General features: G+C 40.7%; 1 protein-coding gene across 9 annotated transcripts in view; it reads left to right on the top strand.

Moving 5' to 3' along the window:
• The window catches only part of FOXN3 (forkhead box N3), a 220,598-nt gene that overhangs the window by 123,605 nt on the left and 79,723 nt on the right, over positions 1 to 17,270 (top strand). For all 9 annotated transcript variants that reach the window (XM_069018057.1, XM_069018055.1, XM_069018058.1 and 6 more), the window contains one exon: positions 13,471 to 13,535. In XM_069018057.1, coding sequence (XP_068874158.1) covers positions 13,471 to 13,535 — 65 coding nt within the window. The remainder of the gene's footprint in view (positions 1 to 13,470; positions 13,536 to 17,270) is intronic.

The following is a 17,270-nucleotide window of genomic DNA, read 5'->3' as shown; positions in this document are numbered from 1 at the left end:
CAATAATAAAACCCAAAACCAGGTTCAGCTGAGGAGCTAGTGTGGAGGAGGAGATCGTTTATAAACAGGGATTGGTAATGACAACAGAGTGGCAGGTCCTCTTAGGAGTAGGACAGAAAAATGGTTTCAGAAGGGTTAGGAATGGAGTGAGATGACAGCAATTTCTTCTGAAGGCATCCAAGGCTGCTTTGCTTCGAGCCATGTTTCTCTGTGATTTTAAAATTTAGGTGCAGAGATTTCTAAAGATGAGTTGTTGGCTGAGTGTGTTCCAGTTGAACTGAGAAGCGCAGGTGTATTGGCTGCATGTAGCAGAGGCAGCTGTCTGGATGGTTCAGTCCTGCAAATGGCTGAGCTTGCTGCTTTCCAGTTCATGCGTATTTACTATTAGCCCTTTGTGTGTTGGCTGGAAAATTCAGTGATGTTCTGCACACGACGTTATAAAAAAGGCTTAGCTATCAATGAAACCACCAACATGAGAATTAACTGGAGTGGTTTGGCAAAGTAATTTGTTCCATTTTTCCCTTCCCCAGTTTGTCAGAATTTACACTGACACGTGAAGAAAATATTTCTGCTTAATTGGTTGTAGCAAATGGCTACTTTATAAATTTAATTGCCGTTTGAATGTTTAAAAGATTGTGTCCCATTCATTTTATGACTGATCAGTATCATTTCACTAGAATGAACGAGCTTGCGTCACCTGATGTTTGAAAAGCATAGTTCAATACTTTCTGTGATTTGCTGCTTTAGAGGGCTCAAATGCTGTCTGGGGGTGTCAGGGTGTCACTGTCTCTTTCTAAACACCAGTGTACCATAAGTGATTGTTTCCTGTAATCTAGCTCACTGATTTTCTGTACTTGAGGTGATCCAAGGAACAGCTTTAGTCCAGGGATTAATTACATGGAGAAACAGTGCATATACATTCTTGAGCATATTTTTGCTAGTTAATATTAATTAAGGGTATTTTGCAACTGCACAGCAGATACCAATTCAACTGAAAGGAGAATTATACAGTATCTGGTAGGTAACCATGCCCATCCTTAGCGGGTTCTTTTGGTGCCTGCAAAGATTGTGCTCTTCGTTAGTGAAATACCTCTGGTTTTGGAGTTGCCCACCAGCTGATGGACCTCCCAGAACCTCTTGGTTTGTTGAGAACTTGTGGTTTCCTCCACTGGCTGCTAAACCAGAGCTGTTCAGGGAGGGACACTGAGGATTGCTGAACTGCCATATTTGGGTTTATTCCGTAACTTTCTTGGGCTTTACCAAGAAAGAGTAGATGGCCTAGACTCTCCCTCTGTGGTTTTGTGTTTTGGCACAAGGTTGCAAACAAACTGCTGTAAAGATTCATGGAAAAAGAAAACTCTGATATTTGTGACTTTTTGTGACTTTTTTTCACATTCATAATGTTTTTTTTCAACCTTCAAAACATGGAATCACAGTAGATAAAGCAGAGATGTAGAAACAAGTATCTCATTGCAAAAGCAATTGTAAAGCTTCACCTTCATATATCCTTTATTCCTACACCTCTGCTTTCTATTACAAATCCCCAAGTGAAGAGCAGTTAAAGCCTTGTCTTAACTAAGTCTATCCAACTTCTGCACAAACAGCTGAGGAGAAGGAGCAAACAGAGGGAAACAGACCACATCATGGATTCCTCCGGGGAAGCTGAGATTTGTTGAAATGACAATGTTTTAAGACAATTTTGGTAGAAGTAGTGTCCTTTTTAGCAATACAACTTCATCAGTCATACGAGAAATCACTGGCCTAAAGGTAGAAGAGAGAGTTCTTGCTATAAATTCTGTGAAGGTCAGCTTTTCTTTTCCTCACTGAGTTCCTTCATTCATGTAGATAATACTGTAACTTGAGAGGATTATTAGAACATTATTAAGCACAATGTTAGTATTCTCAACAGGCTGAACAGCTGTTCATAGAGGTAAAGGATTAGGGATAAAGATGCACACTGAATTTTATTTTCCATTACAGGTGGGAGTTTTATTTTTCTGTTAAATGAAAGTGGCTAAAATTAGTCAAAATTAAGTCCTCTGAGTATTTGTCTACAGTTAGGTGTGCTGAATGTATGAAGTCCTTTATTTCATAGCTCTGCTTTGAAAATTTTAAGTAGAAGGTACTGGAACTTGGGTGCTATGGTTATTGCTCCTGTAAAATTAACTAGGATCACTCTTGTTCTGGAGAGCAGGGAAGTCCAAATCACACACACTTCCTAACCACAGTTCAGTGGGATTCTTCATTTTGTCAGAGGCTGTAGAGTGGGAAGGGACTTTTGCAGTGTAAGTATCTGTGAGGTCTCATCTGCTCTGCCCCTTGAATTTGAGGCCTTGTTGAGTTGAAGAGTTCTCAAGAATAAGTGGAAAATTTTCATCTTCTCCTGACTGGATTGAGCTGATAGAATAGAATTTGGTCAAACTTGTGCCATTTGCTTTAAATTTATTGTAAAGTGGAGGTCATATTAGAATTCAGCTTTTAATTTCCTCTGCAGTCAACCCGAAACATTTGGGATACCTTTAGGAGAAAAGCTGAGCTATTGTAGGTGCAGCTAGTGTGAGTCAGTGATGAGGAGCCCTGAAAACAGCAGTATGGGCTCTGGGTTGTCAGCAGGAGCTGAGAGGAGTGTGAGGGGGATGGTCCTGCTCTGCCACTGTTTACTGGGTGTTTTTGGAGATACGTTGTTACTTCTGTGTGTATGTTTTCCTTTCTGTGAATGGAAATGATATCTTTACAGCTCTGTGGGTGGGAGAGTTGATATAGGTGGTGTCTCTACAATGCTTCTGAATGCAAAAAATGCTATGTTTTCTTTTGTCTTTTTTGTTGCATCTGTAGACCCAGACCCTGGGGTGAAGCAGCCTGTTGTTGGATGCTGTAGGGTTTTTTATGTGTGTACTGGTATGTCTCTCCCCCATTCCTAAACTCTAGCTCTCAGTTCTTCAAAAGGAATAATCTTAGGAATATGAATGAGTGAAAACTGACACATTTTGATACTAAATTTTTTATGTCTTAGCAGTTTATTTCTAAAAATGTATCTCTAAGGATAGCATGTTATTTATGCATTAAACTTTTGTGTTGGTGGTAGCATCCACAAACTATCTGTCATTTATCTTTTGAGCACCTTGCTTGCTGTGCAGTAGGGTCCTCAGGCTCAGATCTTCTGGGGACAAGAGCATGACCATTGAATGCAGGACTCATGTAATAGATATGCATGAAGAGGTAGAATTGATATGATAAAATATGTAATTGAGGCTTTTCAAATATGTGAATACTTGACTTCTGTTTTGATGCTGTTGTCGTCATCATCATCATATTTTCTGCTTTTACATAACTTTCTGACATGTGCATCAAACACTTTGGTATATGGCCCAGTGAGTACAAATCTCTGCGGCCTCCTCTGGAGCAGTTTTGCAGATCCTATAAGCACATTAAGCTTCCCAGGGAAAAATACCCTTAGCCTCTGGGAGAGGTTAAATGTTCCAGGGGAGAGGTTAAATGTTTGTTTGTCCTCTGCTGCTGTAATTCCAGAAGCCAGATTAGTTTTGCATCATCTGAACCACATTCATTCAAGATTAATGAGAAAGACCAAGTATGGAAAATTTCAGCTGGTAAGCGCCCTGGCTTTGAGCAAGTGGTGGAGGGGGAGCTCATACTGGCAGCAGCCTGCAGGTCATGCTTAGTTTTAAGTTCCGTTAGTACTTACATTGGTGAAATGGGGAATCACACCATTCCAGATAAACAAGCAACATAAAAGCAGTTGGTGGAGGACACACATAAACACACACACACAACTTCAAGGCCTCACCCCCCCCCCCTTTTCCCCATCTATTTCTGTTTCATTTGAGGTCAGATTTGCCCGTTTGCATATGCACATGTTTATAACTTTGTGCATGTTCAAGGTACATTGGTGTCTTTAAAATGAACAAGTGGCGTGTTCTCAGGAATGGGTGATGAGCTGTTCCAGCAGAGGTGTGCATATCATCACTCTCAAGTCCAGCTGACTGACAGGCCATGGTTAAGCCATGGTTAGAGATGCAAGTAGGAGCCTCATGAAGGAAATATTTCTGAAATCCAGGCAGGTCTATCAGCAAAGCTGTTTGAAATTCTACAAGATAATAAATGGAGAATTCAGGACTAGAATAACAGAAGTCAATTGTGTGACCTTAAGCTTTTAAAAAAATTAATCAGTTTAGATTTGGGAGAATCCTTCTTTTAGAAGAACATTACAGTGTTGTGCCTGGTTAATAGCTCTGCAGTTTCACTGCAGTTCAGTTGCTCAGGTGGTCAGTGTGGATGTTCTCTAGAGCCTTGTCTGTACTGCAGTATTAATTATTAGAGCATTAAACATTAAGTTTAAAGTGAAGGTGGGCCTTAGGTATAGACAATTTCTAGGATTCATTTGTTTTCCAGAACCTGAGAATAAAGAATTTCTTTTCTTCCAGTGCACTATTAAGCAAGTAAAACCAAACCAGAACTGAACCTCTTGTTTCCCATCACTTGTTCTGCAGCAAATGGAAGCAGAAAACTTAAGTGCTTCTTTTCTGATTTTGTAGAATAGAAGAGAATCAAACTTCTCCCTGCTGGCCAGGTCAGTGTTTGATGCTGCTGTAGCCCAAAAGAGGCCACAATCCTCTGTAGTCTCAGAGGCTAGTGGCTGTCTGTAAATGGAATATTCTATTCATCTGGGCTTCAGAGCACTGACTTGTGGTTCCTGCTTGAACTGGCACAGGCACGCTCTGTAGCACAGGAGCAAGTTTAGGTAACTCTGAAGTTTCCCCTGCCTGACCAGTTATTCATCCAGCGATAGATAGCCTAGGAACTATTTAATAGCAGTTGTCAAATAAGGAGAAACAGAGCACTTTAGCATGTGAAGTAACCTTGTATTTTTCCTTACTTCAAAACAAGGGAAGCGGGAACAAATAACAACTATGCTCTAGAAGTGAGCTGTGTTGGTACCTCCTTAACTACATGCACTTAAAGGACTATTCCCCCACCTATTGTGTTGTTACTTAACTATTCTTTATTCCTTCCAGAGATATGTAGTCTGTGTCAGTAAGCCTGTTTTTAGGACAAAAGAAGAAAAATAAAATTCAGACAGAAAGGATGAAATTACTTGGCCTGGAGTCACTGTGATTTCAGTGGTAGAGGCAGAATTAGACCTGGAGGCTGATAGACAGCCTCTCCCAATTCCCAATGGAGACAATTTTTTTTTAATTAAAAGTAACATAGGACGGTTTCCTCACCATGAATTTTCAAATATGTCTGGACATTCTCCTGTTGCAGTGTTCGGCTGTTCTATTCAAGATAGAATTATCTTGTGTTCACAAAATGCATCTTAAAATATTTAAACACAGATTAATGAAAGATTTTCATTTTGCACTATCAGGCTGGTGTACCTCAAATAGTCATCTCTCTTGAAACAACAACTCTCTAGAAATTATGATCTTTTAATTTATTTAAACAAACTCTGTGTTGTTGTCCATAAATAAATCATATTCAGCTCTCAGCAAAGACCAGCATTCTGGCTGAAGGCTACAGAGTCTCACAGATGGGATGAGAAGGCTTCATACATCACACTTAGCAGTGAGAGGGGCCTTTTGAGCACCACAGCAAAGTCATTGATTGGCTCCAAAGGACACATGACCATGTTTTTCTTGAAATTAGGAATTACCATTTTTATCCCTGCTTCTGGAAATGTGAGAAGTTTTTTTTTAACTTTTCTTCCCCCTGCTCCCCTTCCACGCCTTCCCCCCCCCCCACCCCCCTGCCATGTTCTTGGTTAATTACTTATTTTAAGTGAAGACCGTGCCAGGAGAATGACTTTGGCTATTTGGAGAATGTAAAGATTTGACCAACTTTTCACTTGATCCTTCAAAAAGCATTAAATTTTGTTTTCAGGCATTTTGTTCGTGAGTGGCTTTCATGAGTAACTTTTCTTTAGTCTTTAAAGAAATTTAGATGTATTTCTTTTGGCAGTTGTGTCATATAGAAAACTTCTTTAGAGTGCGCAAGGGATCAAAATTTTATTTTTCACTTGAAAATGTGTTAGACACCCTAGAGAAACCAGGAAAGACTCCATCTAGGAGCTTAAAGTCTCAATCTCACATGTTGCAGTAAGTGAGAGATACCAAGAGACAGTAAAAGAGGGAATTGCAGAGAAAAGAGAAGGATTGCCAGAATATTAGATTAGCAGTCATAAATTAAAAATCTGTATTGTGAATTCACAAAACTCTTTAACAATAATGTTTTGTCAGTTATGGAAAATCTGAGGAGATGGAGTAATGGGTTTATATATTTAAAATCTCTAAAGTAATCAGTTTTCATTGAAGTCAGGAAATACCTGAACACCAGCCTTCAAGATTTTTTTAAAGTGTATTGTCATTGGCCTGGGTTAGTAGAGGTTTTTTCACTTTACTTGGAGAGGAAGCTTGCTTGTTTTGTTGCTGGGTGATTGTTAATTGTGATATTAACTGCCAGCTAGCTGCTGGCAAGGATTAGACTTTTTCTTTTCCTCAGTAGCAAAACACAAGTATTACAGGTCCAGCAGTAAATAAATACTTCTGTATTGCTCAAAATGTATAATGACAGTGATCAATTCATTAAAACAACTATGAAGACAGAAAGAATTAGACCCTCTTTGCAGTGCAGTAGTGTTGTTCACCCCCATGCAGTAATGGCATTAAAATAAGAGTGTAGAAAAGGAAGCTGATGCAACAGTGGAAGGATGTGAGGTCTGCGGTGCAAGCAGTGGAGAGCTGACAAGTGTTGGAAGAGTCACCAGTCAGAAGGAGCTGCTGTCTGTCTTTTGTTCACTCTGCAAGCTCATGGCAGTGTGGTTGACCTCCTCCTGGGCCATTCAACAGCAGCTCTGCAGACCATGTTTGTTCAGCACAGGAGCCAAGAAGGCTGCTCACCTCTGTAGCTGGGAGCATTTCCCATGCCTTACGCAGGATGATTGCCGTAAGGAAGTACTATTCATCTTCCAGCATCAAGGAATGCGGTGTTCCCACAAAAACATACTTTAGCTTTTTTCCTTGGTTACAGCACCATCCTAAATTTACTTCTCAAGTAATGGTAAAAACTGAAGTCTTCCTTAGTTGGACAACCATTTATATACCTTAGAGTAGCAGTCTGCACCCTGCTGGCATCCAGAGCTGAATGTGCTTGTCAAGAGCATCATTCCCTGCTGCATCTACATACAGGGTTTAATGGGCTCCATCTAGATAAGGCATCTACAGCTATTGTTATCAGCAACTTGAACATAAGACTTACTGTGATTTAGTTGCTTCTCAGAAACTTTTCAAAGTGGGTTTCTATGCCTGCAAGATGCTTCTTTGGTTGCTCTTTGACAAAATGGTTTGTTGCTTCTAGGTTTGGTGTCCTTGAGATTTCCTTCAGTTCCCTCTTTGTCAGGGGTGTCGGTGAGACTTGGCAGAGAAGCATTTTGCACTGTGGATGGTTGGTAACGGAATACTTACAGCATGGGTACAGCAGTGCCTTCTCTCCCTTCACCTAGCAGCAGCAGCCTCTGTTCCCAGGAATTTTCAGTTGCATAGCTGTCCTCATAACTGGCATTTCTTCTGATATGTCCTGATAACTCCCAGGGCAAAGGGAGGTGGTTGCAGTGTATTGGGTCGAGCTGGATGTAGAGGCACTTCAGTCAATCATCTTTTCTGTTCCCATCATTTTTGCCACTAGTAAGGGTTGGAGAGGACGTCCTTTGTTTCCTTGCTGCCTGTTTGTGGTCTAGCAGCTGTTTGCTTACTCCAGGCTGTGTTGGGTATTTTGTGTGCAACAGCTTGTTAGCTTACAGCTGACGCTGTTCATATTTCTGTCCTTTATTGACCTGTCCTGCCCTGTAGTCTAGGCTTTCCTGAGAGCCAGGATGTACTTTGGCATCAGCCATGCCCCAGCAGCTGATTCTGTCTCCTCTTAGCCATGGTGGGCTAAGCTGTGTGTGTGAAGCAGTTTCCCTTCCTCTCCACTGAGCTGTCCTTCATTGGGCTAGTAAGTCCCAGCTTCAAAGGCCTTTGAAATTTGCGTTCAGGGGCTGGTGTTGTCTTGTACATTTGCTTTTCTCCCTTTCTGTGTCTTCCTGCTTTACCATCACTCTGTGGACATATTTGGTAACATAGTCATTGGCCTGTATTTATTGCCTGGCTTCTGTGTTTTCATAATCCCTTAATTGTGGTGTGTAGTCCCACACAATTGAATTTGGTTTGAATTTTTAGTTGTTTGGGCTTTTTAAATCTATTAATCAAGCCTCTCTGACAAAGAGGCCTGTGAGAGCTTTTGGCATAGTTGTGAAATACTGCAACTGTGCAAGAGAATTCTTACTCTGGCTTTTTTTAGTGCTTGGCTTTAAGACTGCAGTCTCCTTGCTCTAATGTGAATTCCAGAAGACAAAGGATTTATGTTTCCTTTTTAAAGTTTCTTTTCAAGATTTTTATAAATGCCCGCCATACGTTTTGATAGAAATAATTGATTGGGGGGCTAACACACATTGTTGCTTCTGTATGCCCTGGGAGCTCCAGGTTGGACTGGCCAGCTGCCATGAACCCTCACTGGCTGGACAGCCTTCATATTGGCATGGTTTCCATCAGAAACTGTTCAAATCAACACATTCCTGTAGAATGTTTTAGATTTCAACAAAGCAACATTTTCCTATGGAAAAGCCTTTCCTCAGAAAAATCCCTGCAGTCAAGAAGCTTCCCATGCGTGGGGCCCAGTGGTACAACAAAGTTTCCTGCTGGTTGTGTCTTCAGAGAAAGAACAGTTCATTGCTTGCTTTGAGTGGAAATCAAGTCCCACTTGCCATTAAAAATTGCTAGCACATTCATGGGAAAGGTGGGCTTTGATCAGAGGTGGCTCCCAGTTCCTTCGGGGTTAAACACCATCCCCCATCAGTTCTCTGAGATACAGGTTCAGCAGGCTGTGAATACTTCATTTACTCCCTGTGCTGGTGCACAGATGCCACAGTGCCAGTGACTATGCTTTGGAGAGAGGTGGATTGTGTACTGGATGCGTCTGAGCTTCTACCCCTGGATCCTGTTTTATGGATTTGCTACAAACACTGTTGCAGCCTGGATACCCTGTTGGCTGAGGGTATGCTTCAAACAATAGTATTTTCTGAAAATCAAACCAATGCTCCTTGGCAGGTAACTGTTGACGTTTCATGTGTTGTCTAATTCATAAACTATACAAATTGTTCTTTCAAGATGTTTGCTTGAAATATCAGCTTGCTATGGTTGATCAAGGTCCATCTTCCACCCACCCCTGCAAATGCCCTGTGCTCATCTGCTTCTCAGAGTTAGGCCAGACCAAACGTGTGCATAACAAAAATGTATTAGGCCCCAAGTTTCTTCACAGTGAGATAAGAGTTCAAACTATTTACTTCTTTTCTTCCAAGAGATATTACTTCAGTCAATGTGTTTAGTTGGGGAAGAACTCTTCCATCAAGAATGCTAATGGCATAAATGGTAATTTTATATCAGGTATTGATTACAAAAGAAAATAATAAACCCAGATTATGCATTTTTATTTTGCCTAAATGCAGAATATACTGTTACTTCTGTAGGAGAACCAGCCATTCTTCTCTCATAACTTACAGGCTACACTGAAGAAACAATTTGTTTAAAAAATGTCTGGGATAGATCAAATGTTTTGGGTTTTTATTGATGGCCTTTAGAAGAATGAACTTCTTCGAATGGTTTCTTAATCTGGAACAGATATGAAGCAGCTTCTGAACACTTTAAAGTGAGAGATAGTTCAACCCTGTGATTTGTCAACTTGAAATATGTTTTAATAATTAATACCCTCTGAGACTTCACATGGAAAAGTTTGGGGACAGAAAAAAAATTTATCTAACACAGATCAGACATAGCTAAACTTCAGCAAAGCCCTGCAAACACAGAAGTTTGTTGTTTCGAAAGGCTTGACAGTCACTGCAGTACATTATTTACATGCTTTAATTCTTCAACTTCCTTCCCTGGGAAGACACAGTTAATTTTCTCAGTTCATGTTTGTTTGTGCTGAATCAGGTGGAGATTTTTATGAGAGCCCTGGGCCTTTTTTTCAAATTGGAAAATAAGATAAATCACTATGGCTCTGTTTCTCTAGTGGAGACATTTTGTCTATTCAAATATATATGCTTTTCCCACTCCTTTCTTTAACCCTCTTCCACCCACTTAGGACAGCCTGGGAGTGAATTTCTTTTGCAGTGTCATCAGTGTCATTTCAGAATTTCACTTTTTTTTTTTTCTCTTGGGCTTTTGAAAGGTGTATAGTTGCTATACTGTGGTTTCTGATTGGCAAATCTCTACAGTATCAAGACTGTGCTATGGCTTTCCATTTGTAGCCTGACGGGTCCTGTTCCAGAGATTGTGCAGGACCCTGATGCACTGTAACATATGTTACAGGAGTGAATCCTACTGGAGTGTGAATACCCTCAAAAGCTCTTGACCTTCCTATGAGTTGAGGAGCTACACTGAAGAGCAGGTGCTTACTATAAGGAATGCAAACAATTGGTTGCATTAAGCACTATGAAGTGAGCGTGTGTTCAGACAAGTGTATGCCCCATGCTCTTCAGCACTTAGAATGTAGACCTACTTAACTTCTTTTTGTTCATTTTGTTTCCTCTCTCTCCCTCTCTGTCTCAATTCCCCATTTTGTTCAGGAGTATTGAAGGTTTTTACTACTCATGTAATTGCTTTGGATCTATATATGGTCCTTATTTTAACATGGTTAATTTTTTATTTATTAGCACAAGACTATCTGCAGAGTAATTGTGGAAGCAATGGGTTTTTTTCTATATGGCATTTTATCAGAACTTTGCTAATGCTGTCAATGTAATAGACAGCACCTGTTTTCATTTTGTTGCATTTTGTGTAGCAGTCGTCAACTCAAGAGGAGGCAAGAGTAGCTTTGAGTAGAAATGGAATGTGGGGCTTGGTTCATGCTTTGCATCCATAGAGGAAGGATTATCTCCTTAAAAAGGCAGAGTGCCTTACAGCTATCTTATTGAAGGACATTTAGTCCCTTGCTTATAAATTGTGCCTGAATTTGGGCATAGGGCAAATATTTATATATTGGTAGTGTAGTTTCACGATGCTGATTTCAGTAAAAGCTTAGAATATTAAAACACCTATGATTGTCTTCAAGCTGTAGAGGATTTTGAAACCCGTTTCCTGACCACAGGAAAGACTCTGTGGCAGCCTGTCCCTACTATGTGTCTTGACAATGCTGTAACAAATTGTTACTTCCCCCAGGTACTGTGGTTTTAAAATACTCACTGTGCCTGAGCCCTCGGATCCCATCAGCGAAATCCTACAGGTAGCGTCTCCTGTTGAGGATTGCCCACACAGCAGGAGTGGAAGTGGTGGTGACATTCCTTCTCTGGGCAGCACAACCTGCAGACAGCCATGGAGAGGATGAGCTGTGCTATAGGGGAAGTAGGGGTGCACCTGGACTGCAGTCAGCGGCACTGTTGGGAGAAGTGTGTGTTGGTTTGTAACACCAGCAGCAAATTAGACTCCAAATAAACCAATTCCCTTCCTTCACCTCTTCCGGTAAGGGATGGACAAGAGCAGAGACTATGGGTTGAGGTAACAATTTACTGAAAGCAAAAAGCAATAGAATAAGAAGTGCACAATAACAACAACAATATTTATTCCCAAGGTTTACAAAGAGAGAAGCTATTTAAAGGTATTCACTACCATAAACAAAAACAAGATGGTAGATGTTCCACCTATGCTGTAGGTCCATGTGGCTTCCCCAGACAAAGGCTATATGGTGATCATTCCTGTGTGTTCCTGTGGTAATTGAGAACACCAGCAAGATGGTGAGGGGGCTCCTGCGGATAGCGTTTTCTGCCACCCAGCCCAAACCAACTAAAAACAGTGAGAAGCAAACCTCCCATAAGCTAGGTCATCCGAGTCGGGTTGTGCTGCTGCTCCACTGGGTTCAGTTCCTTGCAGTTGCGGCAGTCTGTGCTGCCATTTCTACCGCTCTGATGTGCTGGAGGTCAGTCCCAGGGTTGCTGCCGGTTTCCAGCCGTTCCGCTGTGCTCCTTTGGGCTTGGTTTGGCTGGGCTCCTTTTGGCTCCACTCTATGGGCTCAGCTGGGTTGGGGTCACTCCCCCACCACTCCTTCCTCCCTGGCAGCCTCCATGCCAGCACTGTCTGTTCAGCACTACTGTGGATTCACGTTTTTGCCACTTTTTTCATCACCATGTCTCGTAACTGTGTTCCAGAGAAAACAGGAGGGGGACGAATTATGGTGGTAGGGCCCGGGTCCTCAGAGGCTGATCCCAACACATTACCACCATGGAGGCAAAATGGTGCACTTCTGGTGGGGCGCCCAGCTTTTCCTCCCAGACCATGCCTGCAGCGATGATGCGGGAGGTGTAGAATAAAAACTTGGCCCTGCCCTCTTCCGCAGCCAGGGCAGGAGCAGGGTCACCTCACCTCGGTCCTCTCACTGGGAGAGGTGGTGGCAGGCGGCTGCTGCAGAGCAGCTTCCTCACAGCATCCCCTCTTCTCCAGCTTGCCAGCATCACAGGTTGTTGGAGCAGGTGCTTCACAGTCTGTTGCCCCCTGCACTGTGGGGCTGCTCCAACGCATTGAAGGAAACAAGGTTCAAATGATCCTGCCAGTGTTCACTCCTCTTCCCTCTCCTGTGTTTGAAATATTGTTGCTTTCAGCTGCAGTTGTCATAGGAGAGGCTTCTTGGAGGCCATCACCTTCGGGATGCCTCTGCATGAGCAGGAGGTGAAGCAGAAGAGGGACCTGGCCCTGTGTGAGTTCAGGGCAGGGCCTTGGTTCAGGCAGGCAGTGACACCCAGCTGCCCCCATGGTCACTGCCCTGACAGGGTCTCACAGGAGCCGCTGTGGTCACCGAGCGCACCGCAAAGGCCAAGATTTGTCAGTGCTGGTGCTGGAGGACAGTGTGTTGAGCTGTGTTTTCTGGTGCCATGAGGGGACCTATGCATGTGAGGGGGTTCGGTGGGTGAAGCACAGGGACTGCCTGGTGTCTGGCCAGGGCTGTCCTGGGCAGACACATTAGCGTGGGACAGCGTGTTGTCACGGCTGAGTGAAAGCCATAAAACATTTCAGTTTTTAGCAAAGTATCTTTGGGAAAGGCCATATATTTTGCTGTACTGAGAATTCAGTAAATAATTTTGACATTGATTTGATGTTTTTTATTATTTATTTCTAGTTGCTTTTTTCTGCCTTCCTCCAAGAGAGTGTGGGTGTGTGCTCTGCTGAGGAGGTTTTTCCTTGTGAAGAGAATGTCAATCTTGAATCAAATTAACCTATTTTTAACAGGAAATTTTAGACCCTTGCTTGAAGGCAAAAGTGTCGTGGTATATTAGCTTTAAGAACAAAACAGAATTCATGCAAATAGTAACTTATAATTGCAACTTACAATGCAACTGTGATTTTCTTTACACTTCTTTCTTATTCCCTTTAGCACATCAGGTCCACCCATTTGGCCAGGAAGCACCTTTTTCAAGAGAAATGGAGCCCTTCTACAAGGTAGGTGGTAGATACTATGTCTTGGAGTAACTATTCTACTTGATAAATAACTTCTGCAAATTGCACAGCTTTTTTTGATACTCACCCGGCAAGAAATAACCAAATGTTTTTTTGTTTCCTTTACCCTGTCTCCTTTATTGCGCATCTGGTGCCTTGAAAATGACGATTTACCACGGACAGTGAGTGTAGTCTGTGAAAGTTGCTGCTTTTTTCTTTCCTCAGATCATTAAATTGCTTGCTGTAATATATGGTGAAGGGTGGCTTTTTGTTTTTTTCCCCTTTGTGTGGATAAAGAGTGCCCAGAAGGAAATGTTCCAGGAACGCTGCTTTTAGCTCTCTGGATGAAACAAGGTTGTTCTTTGAGAGAGATCCTTTTCTTCACCCCTTAAGTGTGCTGATAGCAAAAGGTACCGGAAGGTAGGTAGCCATGATGTAGTGGGGAAAACAGCGACAGAGTGTTTGTCTCAAGAAAGCTACCATGTTTAATAGTGTTTATATTCACAGAACAATGCTAAATATCTAATTTCCGTTGTATGGACAACATAAACAGAAGCTATATGACTGCAGTTTTGATAGCTGAAAATTTTCAGTCTATCTTACCAGACTTCTTAAAATAGTTTTTCACTGCTATGTCTGTTTATATTTCTACCATTGCGTACATCACTCTTAATGGAGGTGTCTTAAGAACATAGAAGGCTGTGTCCCCAGACCACAAGTGCTTCTCTATGGTGCAAAGTAACTTCCACCACTGAGGATTGTTTTATGGTCTTTGCAAGGATTTATCCATGAATTGTCTCACTATTGTGTTCATTCTCCTGGTGCCAAGACTTTTCTGGTCTTTCTTCTGGCAGAAAAAGCTATATAATGTTCTCTGGAGCATTTCTCCAAATCAGCTTGGATGTAGCTTACTCATGGCACACAAGCAAGTAATTCATTGTCAGGCAGTATTGTCTTCTACAGACCAAAATAATCCAGCATCTGAGGTTTACCTGAGAATATTTTTCAAGTGAATTCCTTGCACATATCTAAAAATTTGCAGAATTCTATTTAATATCTACGCTGAGATTTTTTCAAACAAATAAATACATTAAAGCATTCAGATTTTTTCTTAACACTATGAGATGGTATAAACTGTAGAGTTTAACAGGTTTTGGCTTTAGTCTTGATCAGATAGATCTGCTACCTTTACAGTCCTTCCTAATGAGAAGCACTAGATTTTTAAATTTTTTTTGTAAGAAAAAAGACCTATTGTGAAACAACTTGATTTGTTTCATTTTTTAAACAGTTCTGATTTTAAATGGGTATCTGCACATATATGGTCTTTGTAATCTGAGTTCATAAAATATAAACTTGCTCTGTCAAGTCTATATATATATATATATGGCGGCTACGTTTTACCTTTTCTTAAGATGCAAGATACCAGGAATTAATAACAGCTATTTTTGTAGTCCTCCCTGTCTCAGTTGTTGCGTAAAGCCTTCTCACAATAAATAATACACTGTTCTCTGCCTTCTTCTGCCTTCCACATTGGGATGGAAAATCTAAACGCCCAAAACTTTGCAACATATTAAAAGAAATAGAGAAAAGAGATGACTGCCTTTTCAAGCAACTAACAAAGCCAAACAGAGCTTTAACTGAGTTGGCATTCTGCGTTGTCATTTCAAGTGGAAAACGCAGCCAATTTGGACTATAATATGCATGATAGAACTGAGGTTGGAAGGATGAGAGAGTATGAAGAAAAACCTAATTAAAGTAATCTTTTAACACTTTCTGGTTATAATTTTAAAGCAAGAAGATAAATCAGCCAAGCCTTCCTTTCTGTCTTTTTGCTTTCCTTTCTGTCTTTTGATTTTTCCCTACAGTAGGCTCTTTAATATACAGGCTTAAGCAGATTGCATGGAAATAGTGCATCCACTACTTTGCTGCTTCTAAGTGTCTTTTTCCAGAAGACCCGTGTAGAGGAATGGTAGCAGTTCAGGGAGGTGTGAGACAAGGTGTAGATGTTTGTTGTCTATGTAACATGACCATCTGAAGTCTTTTTCCAGTGCTTATATTCAGCTTAATGCAAAGAGGAGAATGAAAAATTGACTCAATTATTGGTTTCAAGTTATAGTACTGCCTTTTGATTGGCAAAAGTCACAGTAACAAAGGGATTTTAAACTATTTTTACTTCATAATTGTTTTACTATGTTTGAAAAGAATGTTCACTGTGTTATAGACAATAATACAGAATAATTCTGCAATTTCAGTAAATGTGATACATGCACATGTCACACCTCATTTCTTATGAGTTGTTAAGAAAAGTGTTCTTTTTCTGGTCTGAGGAATGAAGAGAAAAAAATTCCACAATGTAAGTAGCGCTTTTTTTATCCAAGAAGATTTGTAGATGCTCCTGGTTTCCATTCATTTTATATCAGAACTATTTGGCAAAATAATCTTAACCATTGTAAAGAGTTTAACATATCTCTTCCGAGAAAGTGACTGAGAAAACGGTTATCTGTGTACCTCAAAGTAGCAAAGGAAGAGAAAGGGAGGCTAAAATTCATTGTAGCTATTCTCTGTCCTTCATGTTTTTGACATGAGCAGGGTTAATTCTCTGTTACTTTCTGGTTGTCTTTGTATTTATTGAAGAATTTTGAAATATATAATTATGCCATTCTTTTTTTGTCTATGATTTTATTAGATACAAGGTGGCTGCCTTAGTTTTTTTTGTGAGGATCATGGTACTGTTGCTCTTAGCATTAACTCTCTAACCAGTTACTCTATATTGAGTAAGGCACCTGCCTAGGTGCTTTTTGCAGTCGTGAACTCCTTCCCCTGGGTGACGGTTGCTCCCTATGTCCTTGTGCTGTTCGGTCTTCTCGAGAAGTCTCATGCAGAGCTTAATTTAGGTAGGACCTTCGGTCTTACCAGGCTCTCATGTCTTCTCTCAAAACTTACCTGTGTGTCCCTGGAAATTGCTGTGTTCTAGCCTTCTGGATTTCCATATAAAACAGGCTTTTGCTCTTGCTGCTTTTCTTTTTCTCTTGTTTTTTTGTAGCTTGTTATTGTACATATCGTGTGTGTGTTTCTAATCATGGCTTAATTTTTTTTAACCTGCTGTATGTTCTCACTGTTTTTTCTGTTCTGTGTCATAACACATTCATTTTTATATAATAAAATACATGTCAGGAAAAAGTCCTTACAGTGGAAAATATTTAGACATGTTCTAAACTCTTTAGGAACTTACACTGGGGGAGATAGGTGGGGCCACAGTCACATTAACTTCAAAACCTTAAAACTAATATATGGTGTTCTGAAAAGGGCAGTTTTGTTGCCTCTACTCTGATCTTGAGTGTTAAGCTTGTGTTACAGACTTGAGCATGCAGTTGCTCACAGATCAGTGGTAATAATAAAACTATTTTGCTGTCAATATATCTGACATTGAATAAACTAAAAATGCGTCTTCAAATTACCTTTTAGCAGCAGTCGTATAAATTTCAGTGGCTGAGTGCTACTTGTAAGATGTAATTGGACTGTGGAGGGGTTTGGTTTAGTTTCTTATAGATGTAATTACCCTTTGGGGGGGAAAAACCCCAAAACAACAGTTATTACTCTTTTTAAATCTTATTTGCCCTCACACTTTAATAAATTAAATGTAGTATATTACAATGCCTTTTTGTATCCAATTTGTTCTGTCTTGATTTGTCTTCATCATCTGGGGAAGGAAGGTGAATCTGGGTCATCCAGTCCCTA

This window comes from Aphelocoma coerulescens, chromosome 5 (genome assembly GCF_041296385.1).
Source record: "Aphelocoma coerulescens isolate FSJ_1873_10779 chromosome 5, UR_Acoe_1.0, whole genome shotgun sequence".
Classification (NCBI taxonomy): Eukaryota; Metazoa; Chordata; class Aves; order Passeriformes; family Corvidae; genus Aphelocoma; species Aphelocoma coerulescens.
The sequence above is the reverse complement of the archived record's forward strand: the minus strand, read 5'-3'. Positions and strand labels throughout refer to the sequence as shown.